The following is a 26,078-nucleotide window of genomic DNA, read 5'->3' as shown; positions in this document are numbered from 1 at the left end:
ATCAAATTAATAAATATAATGAATATAATGTATGCTTTAAATAGATTTTAAGCGACACAATTACAAGAAAAAAATTGTAATTATTTTTTTGTATCAATGTAATCAAATAATGGCTTGAAAATCTTCTAAATTTTAAAGAAAAAATCTTCCAATTTTAATGATATCCAATATGGCGATTAAAACACAAGGACAAAATTCAAAACCGAAATTTCTTTCTTGGATAACTTTGTCCACAGGCTGAATTTTAAAATTCCGTCCGACAGTTTGTCCAAAGTCTGTGTTTGCTACGTAACGGAATAGTTTCGAACCTGATACAACCTTGCTTTTAAAAAATTGACCCTTTTGTAGTTGTTGGTCTTTTGTAGGTGTTGGTCTTTTGTAGGCGTTGGTCTTTTGTAGGCGTTGGTCTTTTGTAGAGTTGGTCTTTTGTAGGCGTTGGTCTTTTGTAGAGTTGGTCTTTTGTAGCAACGCCATTTTAATCTTTGGGGACTAGTGTAATAAACAGCAAAATGCCCCCTCCCCCCCTCTCTCTCTCTCTCTGCTAGTTCCCAAAGTCTTAAAATAACGTTTTCTTATTTGTTGGCTTACCAACTTTGGTGAACTTTACTGAATTTTCAATTTTGTTGGTATAACCACTGCTATATTAATAACCTGACCATTCAAAATACAATAAAAGACCACAAAGTTGTTAAGCCAGCGAATAAGAAAACATTATCGTAAAACTTTGGGGACTAGTTTAATAAACAGCCCATTGTCCCCCCCTCTCTCTCTGCTAGTTTCCAACGTTTGATAATAACGTTTTCTTTTTCGTTGGCTTAACAACTTTGGGGACTTAAGGAATAAGACAATGGACGATAAATTGATGAAAATTTCCCATTTACGATAAGAAATAAACAAATCATTGTTCAAAAAGTTTTGAGGACTTTTATCGAATTTTGATTGGTTAGTTTATTAACTATAGTGTCCAAACGTCCAACCCCTAATCGTAATGTATAGAAGGGGTAATTTTGTTTACCATAATTGAGGATGTACATCAATTAATCTGCCATTGTCTTATTCCTGTAGGTTCCTTTATTTGGGTATAGTCCCTTTAGTGGCAAGGGGCGTTTCGTCATATTCTAAAAGCAAGGCTTTCTATAATTAGGGTCGGTCCGTCCTTTCGTATGTACGTCCGTCTGTACATCCGGAATGGATAGCTTTTTTTTGTTAATTTATGCATGTTAATTGTCCTATCGATTTCAAACTCTGCATTGTGATTCCTGTAGTAGTTAGGTACGATTTAGAAAGCGCAGCAATTCTATAATCATTATCAGAATGTCGGTATGTTCATTTTAAACATGTAGATTTTTTACTTTTTTAACAACAAATTTTTATGTGATCAATTATCCGATTGATCTGATTTTTGTATATTTTTGTATATTGATTCCTGGGACAACAAAGTACAATATTATAAGCTAAGTAACTCTATAATCAAGTCCTAAAAATGTAAGTATGTCCAGTGTGTAAGTGTAATTTATGGTCCAATGGCACCTCCCTCCTGGTTTGCTCAAACAAATGCATCATAAAACGGTTTGAGAAATAAAGCCAAACATTAACCCATTTACTAATTTAAAACAAGTAAATTTGAATAACAATATGGTTAGCTCTTAAAAAATTAAAAAGGATGACAACATCTGACCAAACCTTCAAACTACCAATAATTTTAATCTGAAGATAGGTGCTAATAATGTTTATTATAATCAGATTGAGATATCAAATTATCCTCCATTCTTCATTATTATGATTTTAGATAAATTTCAGGGAGGGAGGAACATTGGGCTGTTTATTACACTAGACTCAAAAGCATTTAGTAACATTTTCTTATTTGTTGCAACTTTGCAACTTTAATTATCGGTTTATTGAGTTGAGTGTCCAAATGTTTCAACCATTAATTATAATCTACAAAAGGGGTTAATTTTGTGTATCATCATTGGGGATGTACATCAATTTATTGTCCATTGTCTTGTCCCTTTAGATCCCTGATAAATTTTGAAATTCTATCAATTTAACCGTTTTGTTGAAAATAATATTGAGTCATAAAGTAGCTAAGCTCAAAAGATTGTGTTAATTCCACTGCTGCTCTGTATGATACTGAGCAAAGGGGGAGGGGGGATACTTGTCCTTAAACATGGACTTGTATTCTTACTTTTCTACCGATTAAAACGAAATTTGATGCTTATCCACAATTTTATTCCAATACAAAAGGCTAATGTTTAATAGCATAATGTTGTTTTTTTCTTTATTATAGTATTTAGTATTTACGGTGAATGTTGTTTGTCATCCTTATTAAATTGAACTAATATTATTAAAATGGCTTAAAACCTGTCCTTAAGCAATATATGTGCTAACCGCTCAACTAATATGGTTCCCCTTAACAATACAGCTTAAAATTAAACCACCTCTATTACCTTAATAACAAATAAAATATTATTTGAGATGCAAAGAAAGGATAGAACAATTTAGTTTGAATGGGAGGAGAAAAAACAAATATGAATAATTCCCCCAACCCCTGAGTATCATATAACATAATTAACAACATTTCTTTTCGGTCAAATAACTTGACCTTGTTTGACCCCCCCCCACCCCTCCCCCATCACACACATCCAGATATATTTTTAAGAAGCGCAGCTTCTATCTAATTTGTTTGGCTGTACGTCACAACGTATCTCCATCAAAATAAACATGTAATCTATTGTAACCTAAAGTTAAAAAAATGTATTAAACATTTTTTTAAAGATCAATAAAAGTTTTAGACATGCTTAGAGCTGAAACTGATTTAAATTTGGAAATTATTTTTCTTGTTTCACTAATAAGTCATTGATTATTAGGAAATTCAATCATAGGTTAAAGTGAGGCGATCTCAGTGGCGAGGCAAAGTTGGTAATTTTCAACACACTATCATTAAATGACACTTTTCTCCATGTTTTAATCGACTGATAGGAAAATCATTAAACCAAAGTTGTTCGTTATTAAATTACACACAAACAAGGATAATAACATCCATAAAAGCGAAGCTCTGAAACGATATGACAGACGAACATTAACTTTTGTTGAGTGTCAGAACTGAATATACAAAATATAAAAATATAAGGTTTGACAATATTATACGTAAATTTGTTGCAAAACTTCTTAAAAACAGAATTCTGTTTAAGGACATACTGCCATTTTTAATACTTGATTATAATATTGTATAATATTGTACCTTATTGTAATAGGAATCAGTAATAAGAAATCAGATCAATCGGATGATTTTATCACATAAATAATTCTTATTAGAAAAGTAAAAAAAACCAACATGTTTAAAATGGACGTACGGACCTTCTGGTAACGATTACAGAGTTTCTACGATTTCTCAATCGTACCTTACTACTACAGGAATCACCATGCAAAGTTTGAAATCGCTAGGACAATTCTAACATGCCTAAATTAACGAATAAAAGCTAACTATCTCGTACGGGCGGACTGACCGACCCTAATTATGGAAAAGGTTTGCTTTTAAAAAGTATAAATAGTAGCTGTTCATAGGAGAGTTTATAACTATTTCTGCAAGGGTATCATTATACCGAGAGTGATTGCATCAAGAAAAATTCCAATCCCCCCCCCCAAAAAAAAAATTAATTACAACAAGGATGACAACATCCATTAAAGCAAAGCATTAAAACAGTAGAACAAAAGGACATTAACACTTGTATAGGAGAGTTTATAACTATTTCTGCAAGGGTATCATTATACCGAGAGGGATTGCATTAAGAAAACCCCCCAACCCCCCAAAAAAATCAATTAAAACAAGGATGACAACATCCATAAAAGCGAAGCATTAAAATGGTAGAACAAACGGACATTAACACTTGTATAGTGTCTGAACTGAATAATCAGAATGTAAAAGTATAAGAGTCAAAGCAAAATTGTAAGTAAATTTGTTGCAAAACTGCATGATACAGGATAATGTTTATGGATGTACTTACATTTTTAAAAGTTGATTATAGAGTTGATTAATATTCAATATACCAAAAATCAGATCAAACGGATAATTAGATCACATAACAAGGATGACAACATCCATAAAAGCGAAGCACTGAAACGTTATGACAAACGGACATTAACACTTGTATAGTGTCTGAACTGAATAATCAGAATATAAAGTATAAGAGTCGAAGCAAAATTGTAAGTAAATTTGTTGAAAAACTGCTTGATACAGGATAATGTTTTTGGACATACTTACATTTTATGAGTTGATTTTAGAGTTGCTTTGCTAATAATATTGTTCTTTGTTGTCCCAGGAATCAATATACCAAAAACCAGATCAAACGGATAATTAGATCACATAAAATTTTGTTGTTAAAAAAGTAGAAAAATCAACATGTTTAAAATGGACGTACGGACATTCTGGTAATGATTATAGATTTCCTTCGCTTTTTAAATCGTACCTAACTACTAGAGGAATCATCATGCTATTTTTGAAATCGATAGGACAATTCTAACATGCATAAATTAACAAATAAAAGCTATCTATCTCGGACGAAAAATTAACATGTTTAAAATGGACGTATGGACATTCTGACAATGATTATAGAGTTGCTACGCTTTCCAGATAGTACCTAACTACTACAGGAATCATCATGCAAAGTTTGAAATCGATAGGACAATTCTAAAATGCCTAAATTAACGAATAAAAGCTATCTATCTCGGACGGACGGACGGACCGACCCTAATTATAGAAAAGCTTCGCTTTTAAAAATGTGTTGTTAAAAAAGTAGAAAAAACAACTTGTTTACAATTGGAAGTACGGACATTCTGGTAATGATTATAGATTTGATACGCTTTCTAAATCGTACCTAACTACTACAGGAATCACCATGAAAAGTTTGAAATCAAAAGGACAATTCTAACATGCCTAAATTAATGAATAAAAGCTATCTATCTCGGACGGACGGACGGACGGACCGACTCTAATTATAGAAAAGCTTTGCTATTAAAAATGTGTATAACTCTGTTCTCTAATACAAAGTAGCTTGATGTCTGTCCGTCTGTCTGTCCCTTAAGATCTAGGTAACCACTGAACTGATTGGATTCTACTCTTTAGGGGAAAAAAATCTGTAAAAAATCTTGATTTGACCAAACTTATTTATCTAGGGATAAAGAGGTGTTTTTAAAAGAGAAGCGAAGCGAAACTGAGGCCTAGAAAATAATGGATTTTAGTGGATAAGACTTTTTAAAAAGAATTTTTTACGACTTTTGTTAGCAGGTTGACTGTCTACTATTAACAGGGATCTTAACCCTTTACGGTCGGGCCCCTTGCCGCACCTTAATCGGTCGGGGGGGGGGGGGGGGGGGGGCGTTGAACGCCCCCCCTCATTATCTCAGTTACTATTAGAGCTAGAGGGCTAAAAAAATTTGGATCACCCTGCCAGGTTTGCTGGCATCCTGTGTCCGCCAGGATGGAGATATTCAAAAAATTCCAACTCTCAGTTATGTGTTATACCCATACTTAAAAAGTCAAGCAGTTTGGGCTCTTTATCTTTCACACACAGAAAATGAGATAGAAAAAACCGGAAGGGGGGGCGTTCAACGCCCCCCCCCCAACCGTTAAGGGTTAAGGGATTGGACAAAGTAGCCCCAAAGTAGATAAATTGTTATAAACCCAATAATGACAAGCCAAATATAATTATTTGTTAAAAACTTCAAGTACTAATAGTTTCAAAAGTCATGCAAGGTTGAGAGATTTTTTTCGGAAAAAATTTACAAGTACCCCTTTTTGAAAAATTAGAAAATAAACCCCTTTTACCTAACATCATTAAGGATGCTATTATTCATAGTTGATTATTTTTTTTGAAAATAAAAATAAATAAACAAAATCATATAGGATAATCATATATGTAATATTCATTTTTGAGATATTGGATAATTTCGAATTTAGACAGCCCAAGGTACTATGTCTGAACTTAAGTATTCAAAATTTTAAAATTATTATTTTGGCCATTTGTATAATGTCTAATACAGATCTAAAAAGATGCATTGATAAATATGCAGCGAAAATGGATTTAAGTTGTATGGCTAAAATAATAATTTTAAAATTTTAAATTCTTATGTTGTATACTCTCCCATCGTCTTCGTTCAATCAATCAATGTCTAAAAAATTGTCGAAAAAACGCGGCATTTATTAAAAACCGATCTCGGTGGTTTACCAGTCACAGGCACGGGACAATGGAAGATAAATAATTGAGTTCCCCCTAAGCATAAAATACACATATTGTTGTTGTGTTGTAACAATACTTTTAATGTACCCAAGATAAAAAAAAATGTATTGAAGCTTAATTCATTTTACATTGACCTGTCCCTATGTCCCTGAATCCCAGTAAATAAGGATGTGCATACAGTTACAAATATTATCACAAAACAAGACTGGTTACGATCATAACACAATTTTTTTAAATTGTGTGTTATAATTGTAAAAGATTATTAATGATATATTGATATTATTTCAGCTATGACCACTTTTAATTAAAGTAATATAGTCGACGCATATATTGTCAAAGATAGAAATAAGAAAATATCTTGTAAATGATTCCAAAAACGTAAGGGTACAAAATTACAGATGAGGGAATTTATATCTGATAAGAAGAACACAGACATTTTTAAAGAGTTTTAGAATAAAGAACACTGTTGCGTATTATATTGATAAAAACAATTGCAACAAAAAAACATTTTCTGTTAGCAATTGTGCAAAAATAGTTTTATTGGTGTTTGGGTCATATAAAAAGCAATAAATATTTTTGTGGTTATGTGATACCATCTATAAACATATTACATATATAGTAAATTGGGGTGTGGTTGAAATCTTAAAATCAAATCATAACCACAAGAAAAAATTAATAACGCAGAATTTATGTAAATAATGCAAGAAAAAAAAATGGTTTTATAATATTAAAAAACCTAAGATAAGACTATGGGCGATAAAATGATAAACCTTCCCAATGATTATTAAAGTTACCCCTTCTGGTGATTAAGGTTAGAAGCTGAAACTTTGGACACTCAACTTAATGAACCAACCAATCAAAATTCAATAAAAGTCACTCCCCAAAGTTGTTAAGCCAACGAATAAGAAAACGTTATTATAAAACTTTGGGGACTAGTGTAATAAACAGCCTAATGTCTCCTCCCTTCTTGCACTTGGTAAAGAATTACATTACAATGCATTCCAACTCCAAACCCACACTAACTCTTAATATTTTATTTCAGGAGGAAGGTCACTCAACAACTTGGCAGCTGGTTGTGATCCAGGCAATCCTGCTGGCCATCCTGGTCGTTGTGGCCATTGCCTGGGCCTGCTGCTGCAAGAGGAAGTGTTGCTCACAGGTATTACTTTTATAAATTGAAGAGAGAAAGATTAAGTCCAAATGTTTCGGAGAACTGCAACCTTACGATAGAATAACCACTGCGTGGGACTAACTAAAATTTAGTATGTAATATTTCAAATAACTCAACCTTACCTAAACTAACCTAACTAACATAAGGATCATTTACCCTGTATTTTAAGTATAAAGTTTTTTGTCTGTTTCTTAAGATTTTGGTAATTGTGGAAAGGATTGAGGTCTCTTTGTTGGAAGCTTCACACGGATCCTTTGAGGGTTTTGGGCTATTTATCTTTAGATTTAAGTCATAGAAAGGTTTTGGGCTATTTTTCTGCCCTTCCCTACCCGTATAGACTCCCTAGTACTAATAAACATACTGTATTCATAACATATATAAAAAATAAAGAAAATTGTAATGTACCTAATACACTATTGATAAAGAAAAGAAATAAAAAAATATAATAAAGTATATAAGTAAACTGAATAGATGGTTACTGTTGCTTGAAGTCAACAATTGATTGTGGCCATTTATATCTCTAAGGAGAAAATTAAACGCTATCTCTTTATAAAGGAACTCTTATACAAAAAATATTTTAGCTTTTTATTGTAAGATAACAATTTTTTTTTAACAGTCGTTTGATCAATAATTATGTAATATTTAAATTATAAAACAATCATATGAAAAAAGGATATGGCCTTAAAAATAGCAAAGTTAAAAATTTTCAATGTTTTTTTCTTATTCATTCGAATCCGGTGGATAGGAACCGGTTCTTATCCATACGAAAAAACTATGTCTAGCATCGAGTTATATCCAGCTTTCTACGAATATAAAAATGACACCTCGGGGCTAAAAAAACTGATTTTAATCTTATAATTGTACATTCTATATCCGCGGAAAGCTGTTTATAATACGATGCGAGAAATAACTATTAAAGAAATTGCAATAAACAGGATGGCACCTCGGGGCTAAAAAAAACTGATTTTAATCTTATAATTGTACATTCTATATCCGCGGAAAGCTGTTTATAATACGATGCGAGAAATAACTATTAAAGAAATTGCAATAAACAGGATGGCACCTCGGGGCTAAAAAAATGATTTTAATCTTATAATTGTACATTCTATATCCGCGGAAAGCTGTTTATGATACGATGCGAGAAATAACTATTAAAGAAATTGCAATAAACAGGATGGCTATGTATGTGTGTTTGTTAATCTGTCTGTCTGTTCCGAAGGATCTTTCTAATCATCGAACTGATATTGTTCATTTTTCAGTGTAGCTTCTCCTAGGTCCTGGAAAGGTTTATAACTATTACGGGGGAGGGTATACGGCCATTCTCTCAAGAGATCTCGCCCCTAGACCCCCTAGAACTTTTTATTTAAAGGAAATAGAAAGATAGACGGACAACTACAAATAAAAATGGATGCAATATCTGCAGAGAACAAATTAAAATTAATATATATGTTTCTTTTCTTACAGTTGGGGATTTTAAATTGCTCTTCCTTATTTGAAAGAGAAACTCTATTAAACCTGTTAAGGGTAATTTAGTTACACTATTATTTTAAGATTAGGTTAGTAAATTGATCATTCCTTACAATTTCAAAACCATTTAGTCAAAATGATTTTGTAATCTCTCATATAGAAAAACAATACACTTTTCTCATTAATTATCTTTTAAACCCTGCACATGAAATATCTTTTCATCAAAAAGAAATATATTTTCAATGTCTCAACTGTTTTAGTCTGATGAAGTCCCCCGGGTACATGCAGCACTTAGGAAATTATCCAGTAATGCCAGCATTAAATCAAGGTACACTTTTCTCAGTTATTTAGATATGTTGTCACATCTACCAGTTACTCTATAACTAACGTCCGTACGTTCTTCGGTCTTTCTGTCGTACGTCACAAAAATAGCTTAAGGAAAGTGCAGGGCTGAGGAAATTATCCAGTAAGGCCAGTATTAAATCAAGGTACAGTTTTCTCAGTTATTCAGATATGGTGTTACATATACCAGCTACTTTATAACTAACGTCCGTACGTTCTTCGGTCTTTCTGTCGTACGTCACAAAAATAGCTTAAGGAAAGTGCAGGGCTGAGGAAATTATCCAGTAAGGCCAGTATTAAATCAAGGTACAGTTTTCTCAGTTATTCAGATATGGTGTTACATATACCAGCTACTTTATAACTAACGTCCGTACGTTCTTCGGTCTTTCTGTCGTACGTCACAAAAATAGCTTAAGGAAAGTGCAGGGCTGAGGAAATTATCCAGTAAGGCCAGTATTAAATCAAGGTACAGTTTTCTCAGTTATTCAGATATGGTGTTACATATACCAGCTACTTTATAACTAACGTCCGTACGTTCTTCGGTCTTTCTGTCGTACGTCACAAAAATAGCTTAAGGAAAGTGCAGGGCTGAGGAAATTATCCAGTAAGGCCAGTATTAAATCAAGGTACAGTTTTCTCAGTTATTCAGATATGGTGTTACATATACCAGCTACTTTATAACAAGAGTCCCATACGTTCGTCGGTATAACTGTCCGCCCATCAATAAAATATCATAAAGCTGTTCTACGGAAATTAATATATTATGCAACCATTGATTCAAATTACCTATCTATTTAACTATGTTCAAATCTTCTTTGCTAGTAGCTTCCTTAAAAAAAGAATTTGTCCGTAAGTTCTACGGTTTGGCGGCAAGTCCGTCATTCACAGATTAAAATTATCAACAATACACAAATCTCGTTTTTTTTATGCAAAAATGTTTATTAATTAAATTTTATCTTTTACAACAGTTTCTGTAGATTGTACTATTGCTATTAGATAATTTTATATTTTCTTTATTTTTCTGCAGGGATTACCCACCATCCTACAGCCAGGCAGACCTGTACACACTGGCCATGTCTGTGCAGGATTACCTCTACCCACCTCCAGACTATCCAGATGTTTTCAAGTAATTACTTTATTTTAGTAGCGTAGCTCCTCCAAATTTGTATAAAAACACTCAACTTATATGTACTACAATTCCATTCGTTTCTAACGTAAAGCATTTTTTTCTTTTTTAAAATCAAGCATAATGGAATGATCTTAAACTTATTAAACATTGAGCTAATAATAAAAGCAACTTTACAATATTATATAAAAAGCAGAATTAGACTGACCTTTTTAGCATTTCTAATTTTTTAAATTTTGATAATATAGGTAATGAAATGTATATATTTCTGCTACAGCAATTATTTCTAGACTTATTTCTTTTATAGATACAAAGATCCTTGTTTTCTCTACAAAACAATTACATACAAACATTATAATTTATTTCTTTAACCTTGATTATCATATACATATATATATATGTCTAATAAATTAGGGGAAGAAGCACAACTTTAGACATTCTATTAATAATTAAACTTGTAAGTTCGGGGATAGGACGATGATGCATGGTTGATAACAATCTAATCTTAAATTGTTAAGGTGCGAAATATCCCTGAAAAGTAAAGCTTAATTTTACTTTTTGCTTTAAAAAATGAAGAAAAGTTTTTGGGGGTTATTTTTTCTATTTTTTGGAGGTTGAGGTGTTCCAAGCCCCCAAAATGTAGGTTATCCTTTGGTTATTTTTTCACATTGTTAATTTGCAAAAAAATATTGCTATTGTCAAAAAGTAGTGAAAAATATTTTAGTGGTAGGAGGGGGGGGGGGCGGATATTGAAGATCCAGAAGCATAGCTTTTGATATCAGGGGCACACCTGCGTAGTTGATATAACACTCCTTTCCTGCACTAAATTAATTTATTATAAATAATATTTTTTTTATTTAAGTCGCAAGGCTGATGATCTGGCATATCTTGACCTGGAGGGAGGACACAGGTAAACTAAATTATTTAACTTACAAATATTATGCAAAATTAAATGTCATATGTTTTTTAAAGCGATTGTTCTTATTTTTGTTCTGACAACAAAGTACAATATTAAAGCAAAACAACTCTATATTCAAGTCCTAAAAATGTAAGTATGTCCATAAACACTATACATTAATAAGTGTTAATGTTCGTTTGTCCTACCGTTTCATAGCTTTGCTTTTATGGATGTTATCATCCTTGTTTTTATAGATTTTCTGTCATATATTACCTATACCTTTTTTTTTACAGATTAACTACTGCTAGGATTTTAATCCGTTTGACTTTAAAATATTGTTAAAAGAAAGTCACAAATGCAGTCCAGCTACCAAATACACTAACAGTACATATGCTTTTAAGAAAAGATTTGCTTCTTGAAAGTATAACAAGTAGTAGGTTTTTCTATGTGCTTTCAAACATAGTGCCGGTTGAGACTGATACCCCCCTCCCCCTCCCAATATTTTTAGAATAAATTTAAAATAATAGGGAGGGGAAGTTTTTTCCCTATGAATAAACTTATAGCTGCGGTTTTCTATTCTACGGGGCTACCCAGCACCTAATTAAGTTAACCTAACATGACCTAAAGTAATAAACAAACCAAACTAATTTCATTATTTTCATTTTATATAAAATAGGGGGGGGGGGGGATGGGATGTCATCAATGCTCGTCAGAGTACTTTATGTGAAAGCGCCTTTTCTTTGAATGTCATGAAAAACTAAATTTTTAGTTTGAAGCCTTTAAATTCATCAACAATATTTCAGGAGAATGTCGAAGTTGAGTTTCAGCAACCCTGCATCCCCCACCTTCAGTCAAAAGTCACTTCCAGGGCATAGCTCCAGCCACCATGAAGGCAGACAACACCATCAACAAAAGTCTTCTTCCAGTTCACAGGTAGTGTAGCCGTTCGAATAATGGATGTATTTTGTATATTTGGGTGGATATTATAACAAAAATTGTCGTTAATTTAGCTTGATAACATGGAATTAGTTCATTGATCAGTTCGTTCATCCAGTAGGAGGGGATGGAGCAAAGGGAGTGGAAGGGGAGAAACACGTGAGCTTCTAGACACGTAAATGCACCAATATAACTTCATGTCTATTAGTTATGGTTAGGTAAAATGCCTTGTGGGTAAAATTCTTCTACATTTATTATCACAGGTCCTGCAGGGCTTGCCCGGTGTCAACCATCATCCCGCTGTATCCCGCCAGTCCACCTGGTCCAGCCTGACCAGTTCCCACGCCCCGCTGTCCAGACAGTCAACATGGTCCAGCTCCAGCAGCGCAGATTCAAGGTACACAGGCAAATATTCAAAGGGGTAGTTGCACTAAAGATTTCTTTAAAATAGCAAGACAATACTTATTGTGGTTCCATATTGTAATTTATGCTGACAGTCATTTTTCTGAAATGGTGATCTTAATAATAACAAATTATACATTTTAGGTGTACTTAAAAAAGACTGTGCTTTTAAATATCTTTTTTGTCAACCTATAATTATCATATTCTACAAAATTGTTATAAGATTAACCATTTTAAATAAATTAATTTCATGCAATTGTCTCCTTTGATAAAATACTTGTATTTTGCAAATTACTTTTTTTTAGTAGAAATAGTATTTTATTGTTTTTTAGATAAAAATTACTTTAAAAATCTATTTATGGATAAACGGAAAAATCCGCAAACAATTATGCAACATTTGAAGAAATGTTAATTCTGTAATAGTACATTTCAAATAGAATAATTGTTTTATTTCATGTGGATAGAATAATGGATTGTACTAAATGTTTCATTCAATATAATTCTTGCATAAGTGAGAATTTAAGGCAAAAAGTATATGAAAAATATAGATTTACAAATAAAACATTTATAATGAAAGGTTTTTACATGAAATATAACTTTATGAATTTAGTTAATTTTTACCATGGTCTGTTATTCAGCCAATCAATTCCATTTGAAAATACCAAAATCAATATTTTGTTGGCGTAAAACTTTTTTTATGTTACTGAAGGGAAGTCGGTAAGTAGGCACAGCTGATCTGAAGACTAAATGGGTCCTGCAGAGGATCACACAACAAGTTGATGAAAACTAGTAAAATATGATGCCAAGGGAACCAAGAACTGGTTTTGGTTAAACTGTATGAGTACCTTCCCTACTATGATTTTTTAAAAATTACTTTTTCTTCAAATTTAGGTAATTTCAGATTTTTATATATTCTGAATTGAATTTTTTCGGTTCATGTGTCACTTGGGGAGGATAATATGTGTTCTGACACCTCTTGAGGGGTTCCACCCTCCCTTTCCCCAGGGGCTCCCCCTCACTCCAATCATTTATATCTGAAATTTCCACTACTAAGCGCTAATTTTCAAAGTTAGGAGTCTAATTGTATCTATATTTACTATTTCATAAATTCACTCACATTTTCAGGGGCTTGTGACCCACAGATAAGAAAAGAAAAGTCATTATCTGGCATTTTTAATTTTTTTTCAATTAATACCAAAGAGTTTTTAAATTGAAAAGAAATTTTGAAAAGGCCAAAAAATCAAAAGTGCATATTTTTAAATATGTTTAGAAGAAAATTCTATTACTGCACAAAGTAAATGGTCTCCATATATAGGATTATCAAGAGAATTGATCTTATATTTAGACCAAAAGATCTTGAATTCCTGATGAATAGACTCACCACCGTGTCCTGACACAACACCTAATCCTCTGCCTTGTAATACAGGGTTCGAAAGTGCTGGTATTAGATGGTAAAATAACACATGCATCTTTTGTGTGACACTGATTTCAAGACCCATGTATGATATCACTACCTCCTTGAGTAGATCTTCAACCTTATCTTTATTAACAAGCTTAGTGACAAAGCAGTGGCTAACAAGCTTGTCCATGGCTTGGTATGCTCTCACATAGGGTTGAAAAGAATTAGATTGGTATCCCCCAGTACATCTTCATCAAGCATTCTGTGAGCTTGTTTAAGCATATCTCTGCATGCTTTCCCTTTAAATTGCACGCCATGATAGTCCTTAGCTATAGCATTAAAATTTTATGGAAACTTTACAGCTTGCTTTCTACACCCAACAATTTTAGCATAACCATCCCAAAAGGTGTGATTTACAAACCCCATCATAGCATGCAATTCTTCAACAGGACACTTGTCAAGAACTTTAATATCAGCTTCTTCTTTCAGATGTGAAGCTTTAACTGTGCTATAGAGTTTTTGGCAAACTTTCTGTTGGAATAATAAATTGTGGTATATATATCAAGGCTTTTCTTTAAGTTTTCAAATGTTCTTTCATCCCATAGATCTTCAGGTAGATCTTCAGCTGTATCATCAACTGTAGATGTGATCTCTATGAGAGGAACATGACAATAAGGGCAAGGAAATTATGCTGATGATGTCTGACAACCCAGACATATTTAGAGGAGTTTATAATAAGCAACAAATAGAAAGCTGATTCTATTAAACTTCTATTCTGCTTTCTAATAGCAGCAGTAATACACCCTCTAGCATCAGTTACAGCAGCGACTAGTTCCTCTGCATCTGCATAAATGATTGGTCTTTGCACCTTTACACCCTTTTTGTCTTTAAATGTATGGGTCTCAAGCTTGGATAAATCATACCTACTCTTTTAACTTCATTTGAATACCATGAACACCTAACCACTTAGCAATGTTTTTCATATGTTTATTGGATATATTGTTGAGGTATAACTGTAGAATATTAAGAGCATTGTGGGAGAAATTAACTTCACTTGTTTTAAGAGAAGGATTCAGGTTCACTCTAGCCTTTGAATCCTTAGTAGACAAAGTTACTGTATTAATATAGGATCCTTGTTGTTGAATATGATACTTAAGCATTATTGTTGTAACCTGCTCCTGTTGTTTTATTGGAGTAGTTTTAATCTGTTCTATAAGATTACCAGATGCCTGTGCATCAGTGCACCTGGTACTGTGGGTTCTACCTGGTCCCACATCTTGTTTACATTTTTTACAAATATCTATTGTGGTTTTCATCTTTTTTACTACCTCTTTATTAGGAAATTTATCAATATAATTAGAGGCAGCTAAACCAGTTTCTCTCTTAATACAATCTGAATTAATCCTTTTGTTTTTTTTTGTGAGACATAGCTGTGAGACAGATATTACAGGAACAAGTTGTATTATAATAGTCATGTTTGTCTGTGGGTCACAAGCCCCTTTAAATGTTAGTCAATTTAACAAATACAAATAGATTCCTAACTTTAAAAAATATCAATAAATGGAGTAAATATCAGAATGGATGGGGGGTGGGAGGGGGTTCCCCTCAAGAGGTGTCAGAACACATATGATCCTCCCCAAGTGACACATGAACCGAAAAAATTAACAAAAAAATTCAATTCAGAATCAAAAAAAAATCTGAAATTTCCTAAATTTGAAGAAAAGTAATTTCAAAAAAATCATAGTAGGGAAGGTACTCATACAGTTTAACCAAAACCAGTTCTTGGTTCCCTGGGCATCATATTTTACTAGTTTTCATCAACTTGTTGTGTGATCCTCCGCAGGACCCATTTAGTCTTCAGATCAGCTGTGTAGGGGGAGGGGAGAAATATGGGAAGGGGGTTATAGGGAAATTTTAACTTAGAATGTTTGGCAGAATCACATTCCCTTTTCCCTGATTTTTACTATATATATTTTTTTAAAATTATCTTTAGAAATGTTGAAAAAGAAATAAACATTCGAAATTTTAAGTTAAAAACTTCTTTTTACATTTTTTTTCAGTAAATTCCTGCGTATATTACCTTTTTGCGTATGTTAGAATCGTTCTTTCTATCTTATACCTTACACTAAGTTTCGTGTAATAGCAAGGTAGAATCTGGAATCTTTATAATCACTATTAAAATTCTTTAACTTTATTTCAGAAGAAGCTCTCTATCCCGAGACTCCGTCACCAGCCAACGTAGAAAAAGTTCACTGAAAGATCCTTCTTCCAGGAGAGCTTCCCTTAGTCCGGTTAGTTTATTTTTTAATAAGAATTTACATAAAGCGGCATTTCCCCTAAATATGTCTTATTGGAAACAAATACCCAAAATATTTGGGGAGATGTCTGTTTTTTGCATGTTTGTTTATTATTTTAGGTCCGATTAAGTTAAGTCATATCAAGAGACGCAGGTATAGCCCCCGCAAGGGTTAGGCATGGAGACCTTTTTTGCCTTATTATGAATTTGTTTCAATGATAAGGAGAGGGGGGAGGGGGTAAGTGCTTAAAATAAATCAACATCTATTTTTGTCCATCTCAAATTCACAAGATACAATTTTGTAGAAGAAATTACCCTGTTTTTTTAATTGCGTGTATTATATCAGGTATAAGGTATAACCAACAAGCGAAATAAATCTAAAATAATACTTGGGGGGCAAATGGAGAGGTCGTCAATTTTACGATGTGTTGCCCCCCAACGACAGCTGAAAAACACGTATAGGTTTCGTGATTTTTTTTCGAATTAATTTCGTTATTGGTGTAAGCTGGTATTATATATGTATCTAACATTTCAGGATTCCCGAAGAGGTTCTCAATCCAGGATCAGTTTCAACGAGTCTGTAGAGTGTTCAAATGGATCTGTCAGGCGGTTATCAAGTTCACAGGTTTGAGCATTTTTTTCTTCAAAATAATAAGCATCATAACTAACAACTAAGTAACGTTAAAGAAAATCTTATATTACAATGTAGCTCTAAAGGTCCTAGAAATGTGGGAAGGCACCACCAACCTGATAAGGGAAATCGCACTTTGAAAAAATTAACATCCGCCAAAAAAAATGTATTTTCCTTTTTAAACCTAAAACTGAAAATAACAATGTTATCTAGGACCATCCTACCGTATCGCGTCAATCCTCCAACACCTCGCTACCTCACCTGTCCCGCCAGAGTTCAACCTCATCCCTACCTGGCCAGCACGCCCACCTGTCCCGCCAGAGCTCTGGCACCCTGTTCCTGGCAGCTGGCGCAGGAGAGGCATCTGCGCTTAAGTCAACACTGTTGGCCAGCAGAAAGCTCGGTCTTAGTCAGGAGTCACTAAATGAGGTAAATATTTTTTTGTGTACTTTACTAGAGTTTTTGCTCTTAGGGCCTCATTAATCCTAAATAGATTTACAAAAAAAATTATACTGCGATTGCGGTGCACTAACCCTGCAAGACTACCCAGTACCCAATATACTCTAACCTAACCTGACCTATAGTGCTCAACAAGGTACTTTTAGGGAATACTCTGCAAGTTTATTTTTTAAAAATCTTTATGTATTACTGTGTTTTCTTCTATAATTATTAATTTAAATCTCAAGTATCCCCCCAGTTGTTTTATAAAGACTCATCAAGCTATGTCTGATTTGCATATATTAACAATGAATGTACAATTTACATGTATGTACTATACATTTATAAAAGATTGTTGTATAAGGGATTGAAATTTGCTATTTACTATCCTTCACATTGCTCTGAAAATCTTGAAACTACTCTAAACAATGATACCAACACGAAATTAACACTCTTGGCTAAATTTCCTCCTAATAACTTGGATAACCTATTAGAGGACGAGATACAGCTGTATCTCTAAACCAAATTTTTTCCAATGAAGTGAATTGTCATATAGTCAAACATTCAATAACAACCAACTCTTTGATTGCACGAACTTTGTCTGGTTATGCGTTGTACCTATTTAGGGCCGAGGTATTACACTTTCTTTAACTATTTATGACATAGCACCAGATTCTTTAAATTTTGGGTTGATTTTAGTAACTCAACATTAATAAACTGATACAAAGCTTTACGGAAAATCACTTTAGCATAGATCTCAAGAATCACAGAGACACGAACACCTCCAATTATTTCAGAACATGTTAGCGGCTTTGCCCCTAAACATTTATTAGCGGTTCTGTATTTAAAGGGCTAGGGAAGAGCAGAAAAATGAATTTAAACCATCCATAGACTTAAAATTAATAAAATGAAAAAATAGGCTTAAACCAAACAAGGATTTATATAAAGCTTCTCTAACATGGAGAACTGGCGGCTTGAAACAGCGGATGTCGATTCCTGGTTGTTTGCTGGGCTCTCACTCTGTATGTTACTAGGGGTTTGTAATTAATGAAGCTGGGCAGGATTCCATAGAAACTAAGTGGTTACTTCATCTAACACTTTCATAAAGTCAAACTGTATAAAACTGTGTTGCTTTAGGGATTGGAGTAGCGCAGCTTTTTTTATATTTGTCCATTTATTTGTTGACAATAAAAAATAAATTCTAACATTACTTTTAAGCACTTAATCATAACACAATTTAATAATAGTTTATAATCAACAATAATTTTCAAAAATTTATCAAAATTTTTTTTAACATCTTACATCATAATCTACTTTTCAGTATGGCTTGAAAATAAATTAATATTCGCTGGATTTGAACCACTTCTCAACCAAACTGAAAAACCATGCATATCATCGTATTAAAGATGATTTTCTACGATAATTAAAATAAAGACAATAAAAATAATACCGGGTTTGTTAGCCCGGGCCTTCGGCCACTCGATCTAACAAAACAGGCTTAATTTTAACGTTTTTAATTTTAATTTCCGCGGAAAGCTGTCTATTACACGATGCGATAAATAACTATTAGTTATTCTTTTTTTGCCATTTTGATTTAGTAATATAGTTTTTTTTACATTTATTCTAGAAAAATCTTTTTCTCTTTTAGAAAATGTAAAATCTTTATGAACCCGACCCTTGTAAAGTTTGAAATTACTGCCTTCACAATTTCTCAGCTCAAGATGTAAAAATTTCATATTTTTGCATCTGAGCTTCAACCAACAGGGATGAATATATTTTAAGGTGGTAAAACTACTTCACTATTTTTAAAACCGAAGATTTTTTTTACACCCAAACGCAACAATTGCTTTTATAAATAGTTTAGACATGTTTCTTATCGTTATCAAACATTTAATGATAATTTCTGCAACAGCTAGAGAAAGCTTAGCGCTGCTATCTATAATACAAAGTAGAACGATATCTGCCTGTCTGTCTGTTTGTTTGTCTGTCTGTTTGTAGCGAACCGCTAAACCGATCGGGTTCTCCTTTACAGGGTAACCCTCAACCCCCCCAAAAATGAAAAATACCCCTCCCTAAAAATTTTTTTTCTTTTTAAAACTAAAATTAAAATAGTGGGGTCGACTACCCCTCCCCCCACCCAAAAAAATAAAAATTCCCCCCCCCAATTTTTTAAAAAGTTCTTCTTTTAAATCTAAAATACGAAAAATTGGTTTAATTAAACCTCTTGGGGCAAAGCCCCTAGAGGCTAGGGGCGAAGCCGCTAGTAATTACAATAAAGTGATAAGATACATTTTAAAACTATAATTATCCTGTTCAATTGATTTTTTGATTATACCTAGAACAATTTGATGCAATGTTATATGAATAAAATAAAGCCTAAAAGTATGTATGTCCAAATTTGATATCCTGCATTTTAGTAATTTTAAAATAGATAAATAGATCCCTGCAACATAGAGACGAAATCCAATAACTAAGTACACATCATAATCTCAGGATTTATATCACATGTCTGCGCGTGTGTTTGTTTAGGTGTGAGGGTATGATTGTATGTGTGTGTGTTTGATAGGACTGCTTTAGAACTGCATAGTTCAATCAGAAAATGGCAAGATTGCTGTTTTGCAAATGGGATTGATGTATATTTTGATATTGGCCATTTCATATATTAGGATTCAATATTGATTGACAAAAAATCTTAAAATGTACTTTGTTTAACATTAGCGCAACTAATATCTGAATTCGAAGGGGCAGGAATATGGCCCTAAACCATCCGAAGAGTTAAATCTATCCATAAAATAGTCTTAAATCACCTTGCGACCTATGTGTATTTTTTCTATAATCGAGGGCTCAGTCGCTTAGATAACGCTATCTTAAGCTACAGACAAAAAACTTACTACTTTACTTAATAAGACGAAAAAAGTTTGAAAGTTGAACCTTGCTTAAATACGTTCTCGATTGGCATGTAAAGTAGAACCCAGTCCGGCGCGTGACACTTTTAGTAAACTTAAAATAGACTTCAGATATTAAACTTTTTTTTCAACCTACTAGAGGCTAGGTGCGAATCCTCTTGTCCTTTTATAAAGGAGGTTTTTGGACCCATATTTAGTTTAAGCTCACACAGTCTTTAAATGATTTAAATCAAACGCATACTGTTAAAACTTTATTTAAAATCGAATACCATTTTTTTTTTTTAGGCATTAAAGAAGAAATTGGAAGCCATTGAGCAAGAAGACAATACAGAAACCTGCTCAGATGAAGACACATCTGACAACCACAACAACAAAGTTGGCAGTGATCAAGTCATCCAGATTGAGCTGGAACAACCAAGAATCAGTTTAGAGACTGTCATTGAAGTTGAAAATCACTGAGCAACTTTGTGTTTCACCTGTGTTCACAATGCATTATTATTATTTAATTATTAATTTATTGTTTGAAAAGACATGTATTTAAGTCAGTTATATGGGGGCATTTGTTGATGAAACATTAGTCATTTTCATCAAAACCATAACTGAAGAAAAACTTAATTAAAACTAGCCTAAATTTTCTTTTCATCCTTTTATACATGAAATAATTAATAATTTATACTATTATAATATTTATGTTTATTTAAGAATAAATTTATTCTATATAATTTAGCGCATATATTAATATTTACAATTAAATCAACCTAAATGAAATCTTTAAGATGTATTGAAGTTTTGTTTTAAGTTTAAGAGATATGTTGTATTTTGAAAAGTGTTGAATTTTTTTTCAGAAATTTATATTTCAGTAAGTCTCTTAAACCCAAAAACTTTAAAAAGATTATATTAAAGGCCTTTGAGTAGGTATATGCCATTATTGTAACAAGAATTCATTTAACAACACATTTTAATTATCATATATTAGAAATACTTTCACAAAGACATAATTAATTCGACTCTTTCCCGCGTTTATTTAAAGATTTTTCATCATAGCCTTTCTTTCCAAAGAATGAAAAATTGCCATTTTGTAAATCTAAGATATATGCCATCAAAACGAGAAATATTAGATTTGAAACTGAAAAATGTTTGATAAAAATTCAGAATGAAATATATGAGAAATATTTATGGATTAGAATGGCAACTGTGTGTGTGTGTTGGTTCACAGGGTGGCCACCATAACTTGTCAATGATTTGGAGATTTAAAAAAATTATTTATAACAAAAGGTGATTGAAATAACAAGTGTTTGGTCTACAAAATAAGATGCAAAATAGATAAAATATCAATAACAAAATAATAATAATTTGATGTTTTAACTAAAAGAATTTTTTCTTAACCATTTGTAAAATTGTTCATTTAAAAAATTTTATGGCGGCACCCTGTAACCAAACAGGGAAGGCAATAGAACTAGACAAGAAACTGTGAGAAATAAACAGGCGAACACATTTCAATCATTTTAAGTAAACATATATACCAACTTTTTGTGTGATGCTATTAAAATATTTTGAGCAAATTGTATAAATTCTATTTTTGAAATTTATTTTTGTGTTTAAATTAGATGACTGAAATGTCTTTAAAAACAAGGTTCCAATTCAAAACACTTTTAGAGTAAGCTGAAGAAAAATACATAAATAAAATTGACGCAGATTTAAGATTGCATTGGATCCAGTTTATCATTTATTACGTTTAATTATAGAAAAATAAATATTTAATTTATCAAAATTTACTGCTAAAGCTATCCTTTTTAACAATTTAACTTTTAAGGGAATTTTTTGTTCCAAAAAAGAAAGAATTTTGATTGAGAACCCTATTTTTAAATAGCATTTTAGGTTGGGGGTAGATATCTAAAATTGTGCAATATTAACAAGGGATGAAAAAAGGTCCTCAGATGGTCCAAAAATTTGAGGAGGGTATAGAACAAGATTTCAACTCCTGAACATTGTTGTGTGTGTAGTTGATACAGTTGAGCAAAAGTTAGAAGTTGAGCAAATTTTTTTGAGCAATTGTAGGTACAGGCAATGGCTTCAGCAACACATTGCAACATCACAAAAGATTTTTTTTACATTTTTAAATCATTAAATTTAAGATTTTGATTAAAATTGTTTAAAATTAAAAAAGGTTTTGTCCTACTAAAAATATTTAATTAAAGTGTCCTATATTCTGCTTTAATTTTGGCTCCTTCCAAAGATGAGGTGAAATTTTGTCAAATAAATGAAAAATCCACCAAAAAGTCTGTTTTTTTTTTAGACTTGAATATGGGACACTGTAATATTTACAGGTTAAAGTTTTAAAGTATAAAAATTTCTGAATGAATGTTTAAAACTTAACCTTGTACGAAATTAATGATATTTAAATAAAATTGATGTAGAGGACAAAACCATTAATTATAACTCTACTCTAATAATGGATCACTAGCAACAGCAAATAAAACTAGAAATATGAATTAGTTAGATACATGAATGGATTACTATGTATAATGGCAGATTTAATTCTTTAATTATATAAGGATCATATCTCAAATCACCCAATCATATTAACTTGGTAACTTTTTCGTTATTATTAAATAAGAATATTCTTTATTTTGCTGTTTATTAAATAATTCATTTACAAACATTTTGTCAATATGTTTGCTATTCTTGTCTACAATAAGCCATTTATGTATCTTACTAGAATATGAAAAGAAAGCATAGAACAAAGCAAATAATAGAAATACTAGTAAATTTAATAATTTTGGAACCTTGGAAACCAATATTCATTTATAATTTACACTATAGTTATGCACACTGTAAAAAAAATATTCACATATTTGAAACCCTTGTTTGAGATTTAATTATCAACATTTAAATGTCATGCAGATAATTTTTCACGCGTATAAGGTCCTAAGATTCGAAAGTTTTTTAAAACTTTCATTAACAGACTAAAGTCATACTATCAATATCAGAAAACTGATATATTGCATAATATCTTTCCTAATAGTAGTAATTTAGTATTGAACATAATGTCGATGTTAATCTCAGGTAAATTGATAGCAAGTCCAATATACTGAATAACATTTAGCCAACATAGAATAAAAGAGTTCTTCTACAATTCTTCTATGTTTAACTATAAAAACTGTAATAAAAGTTTCATATATGGCACATATTTTTTACAGTGTACAAATACAAATATATACATAGAACTAATCAAATATAATAATAGCAACTATTAATATCATACACTTTTTTAATGTTAAATTATGAATCAGAAAGGCGTTTCTAATTAAAAATTATCATCTACAAGCTTAAAAATTAATCAAAAACTTTAAATACTGTTGAAACTGACAACTTTTACTAAATAATATTAAGTGGAATATAATAGAAGTTAGGTATATCTACCTACTAAGATAGTTTAACCCTTATGACAGATAGGTATACCTACATCTTCTTATGATTCCATCAATTATATATATCATAATTTTAAAGAGAAAGATAATGTGAGCCTAAGTTTGAAATAGGAATAAAAAAGTAATGATATCCTCAAGATGCAGAAAAGTTTTTAATAAAAACCTTTTCTTCCACGACCCAAATCTAAACACTAAACATCTGTGACTTCTCAGGGACACGGGGATAAGTCAAAGTGGATTAGTTTAGACACCCTTGTCATCTTCATTCAGGCCATGTGAATTCTATTTAGCCCAAAATAGACGCTATATAAATCTTCGGGTATAGTCCTTTCCACGACATCCCTCCATAAGGAGCGATTCTTCGTATTTTTAAAATGGCTTTTTATAGGTTATTTTAGGTTAGGTTAGGTTATATTGTGTTAGGTGATTGCCCCATAGGGTTAGGTAATTGGCCCCGCAGGGTTAGAGCCCCCCGCAGTGGCTAGAAATAGGAGAAAAGCTACTGTGAAAAATGCGAAGAATCGCTCCTTATGGAGGGATGTCGTGGAAAGGACTATACCCAAATTTTCCCCTAAATTCTGATTAGTAAAATTCTTTGTTAAATTATGAACTGGGACTCTTCCAGAGATGCATATCAAATTATGCGCCATTGTCCTTTCCCTTCCTGGCAAATTCTCTTAAAGTTAAAAATAAAAGTTATCCCAGGCAATGCATTTTTAAATCCTCACTCTTTTCTTGACAGCTGCAATTCATTGAATGTTTTTTTTGGGGTCAAGTGTAGTTTTAAATTAATTTGATTTTTTTCCTTAAAATTTTTAAAAATCTATGCCTACTGCATTAACTTTGTATGCACTCTAGAATGGTTAAATCCATTGGAGGTTTTAGTTTTTGTGATAATTTCATCATTTTATAACCTAAAAATCCTACTTTTAACTACCCTATTATTTTTGATAATCTAAAAAAAAAATTTGGGCCTTTTCAGAGCACCCTGTTTACGCCTATGCCATAAAGAAATAGTTTGTGTAAGCCAATTCCATCTAAAACAATGATGCACAAAAGATAAAGTTAGAATGGGGGGTGGGGGGTTAAAGATAATACAAGTATCATTGGAGAGGGGGGAAGATTATCATTACTTTTTATCCCCTAATGCAACTTTTTGGCCTTGCAGCAACTGAGAGAGGAGAAATAGTTGAGTTAAGTTTTTAATTCTTTCATCAATGTGACAAAAGATATTGGTAATTTTCCTCAAAGTAGCCAGTGGACCAACCAACCTCACCCCCCCCCCCCAGTTTAGCATTTCAATTAATTTTTCATGCCCCTTCCCTCATTCACATAACCAAACATTTTATTGGGTGGGTTTTGCGAAAAAAAATCAACCTTAACCTTTCCCACTATTCCATTCATATTAGGTTTTTTTTGGTGGGCGGGGGTTGGGGGTCAGTTATTGTTGGTCCACTACCTAGTGAAGGAAATAGACCAAAGATATTCTTTCTAAATGCATCAGATTAAATATAATATGTTTTTAACTTTTAATAATTTTCTAACATTTATGTTATTAGATAGTTTTTGTACAACCATTAATTTATTACTTTTTTTAATCAGGATTCACCAGCCGCAAAGAAGCCGCAATATAACTTTTCAAAGTCCTCTGGATGCTTTACGCAATTCTTAGTAATCCATTTATATCATACCAGTCAAACCGCATTAATTTTGTGTTTTATATGCGGCTACTCTGCGGCTGCCGTGTCCGACTGTTTCTCTTTATTTGCTTGAAGAAATGTGTTTTATTGCCTAACATTACATGAATGAATCTAAAAAAAAACTTTAGGTTGTACAATATTATGGAATCATCAGAAGGAATTAAATAAAAGTTTTATCTACCTATATGTATATGGTTAATAGGTAAATATTTTTACTTTTACATAATTCCTGCTTTTCATTATTTAACACCAAAATTGGCATTTTTTAAAGAAAAATGTATGATAATAAACGATGTTTAACATACATTTTTCCTTGGTTTTATATTATTTTACTTGTTATTCTTCCATTTAAAGTTATTTTTAACAAACAGAGTTAAAAATAATCTAAATTGAAGAATGTCAGGCAAAAATAATATAAATTTGGACACAGAATCAATGAAATAATTGTTGAATTTACTTCATAAGCGCAGCAGCCCTCTCGTTGGCCATCTTGACTCTGGTGATGTCGGAGCCCGCCTTCGCGTTGATCCTGTCCAGGGTTTGGTTCTGGCGGACCAGGGCGGTGTTCATGTCGTTCGACATGTTACGGATGTTACCTATCATAGCACTCACCTAGAAAGAAATATTATTAAGCATGTAAAATGAAAATGACAATTATGTCGAATAATAGCAATTCAATTAAAACTAATAAAATTTAAA

General features: G+C 32.2%; 2 protein-coding genes across 2 annotated transcripts in view; one reads left to right on the top strand and one right to left on the bottom strand.

Moving 5' to 3' along the window:
- LOC145324630 (uncharacterized) overlaps window positions 1-20,970 on the top strand; it is a 62,264-nt gene extending 41,294 nt beyond the window's left edge. The window contains exons 5-14 of the mRNA XM_080167214.1: window positions 7,279-7,395; window positions 9,135-9,202; window positions 10,244-10,342; window positions 11,205-11,252; window positions 12,044-12,173; window positions 12,440-12,573; window positions 16,178-16,268; window positions 16,809-16,898; window positions 17,118-17,333; window positions 20,534-20,970. Coding sequence (XP_080023340.1) covers window positions 7,279-7,395; window positions 9,135-9,202; window positions 10,244-10,342; window positions 11,205-11,252; window positions 12,044-12,173; window positions 12,440-12,573; window positions 16,178-16,268; window positions 16,809-16,898; window positions 17,118-17,333; window positions 20,534-20,707 — 1,167 coding nt within the window. The 3' untranslated portion in view covers window positions 20,708-20,970. The remainder of the gene's footprint in view (window positions 1-7,278; window positions 7,396-9,134; window positions 9,203-10,243; window positions 10,343-11,204; window positions 11,253-12,043; window positions 12,174-12,439; window positions 12,574-16,177; window positions 16,269-16,808; window positions 16,899-17,117; window positions 17,334-20,533) is intronic.
- Window positions 20,927-26,078, bottom strand: part of LOC145324661 (synaptosomal-associated protein 25-like) — a 40,387-nt gene continuing 35,235 nt past the window's right edge. Inside the window, exon 5 of the mRNA XM_080167254.1 lies at window positions 20,927-25,991. Coding sequence (XP_080023380.1) covers window positions 25,833-25,991 — 159 coding nt within the window. The 3' untranslated portion in view covers window positions 20,927-25,832. The remainder of the gene's footprint in view (window positions 25,992-26,078) is intronic.

Source organism: Acartia tonsa, chromosome 1 (genome assembly GCF_053477335.1).
Source record: "Acartia tonsa isolate MP-2025a chromosome 1, ASM5347733v1, whole genome shotgun sequence".
In the NCBI taxonomy this organism is placed as follows: Eukaryota; Metazoa; Arthropoda; class Copepoda; order Calanoida; family Acartiidae; genus Acartia; species Acartia tonsa.
The sequence above is the reverse complement of the archived record's forward strand: the minus strand, read 5'-3'. Positions and strand labels throughout refer to the sequence as shown.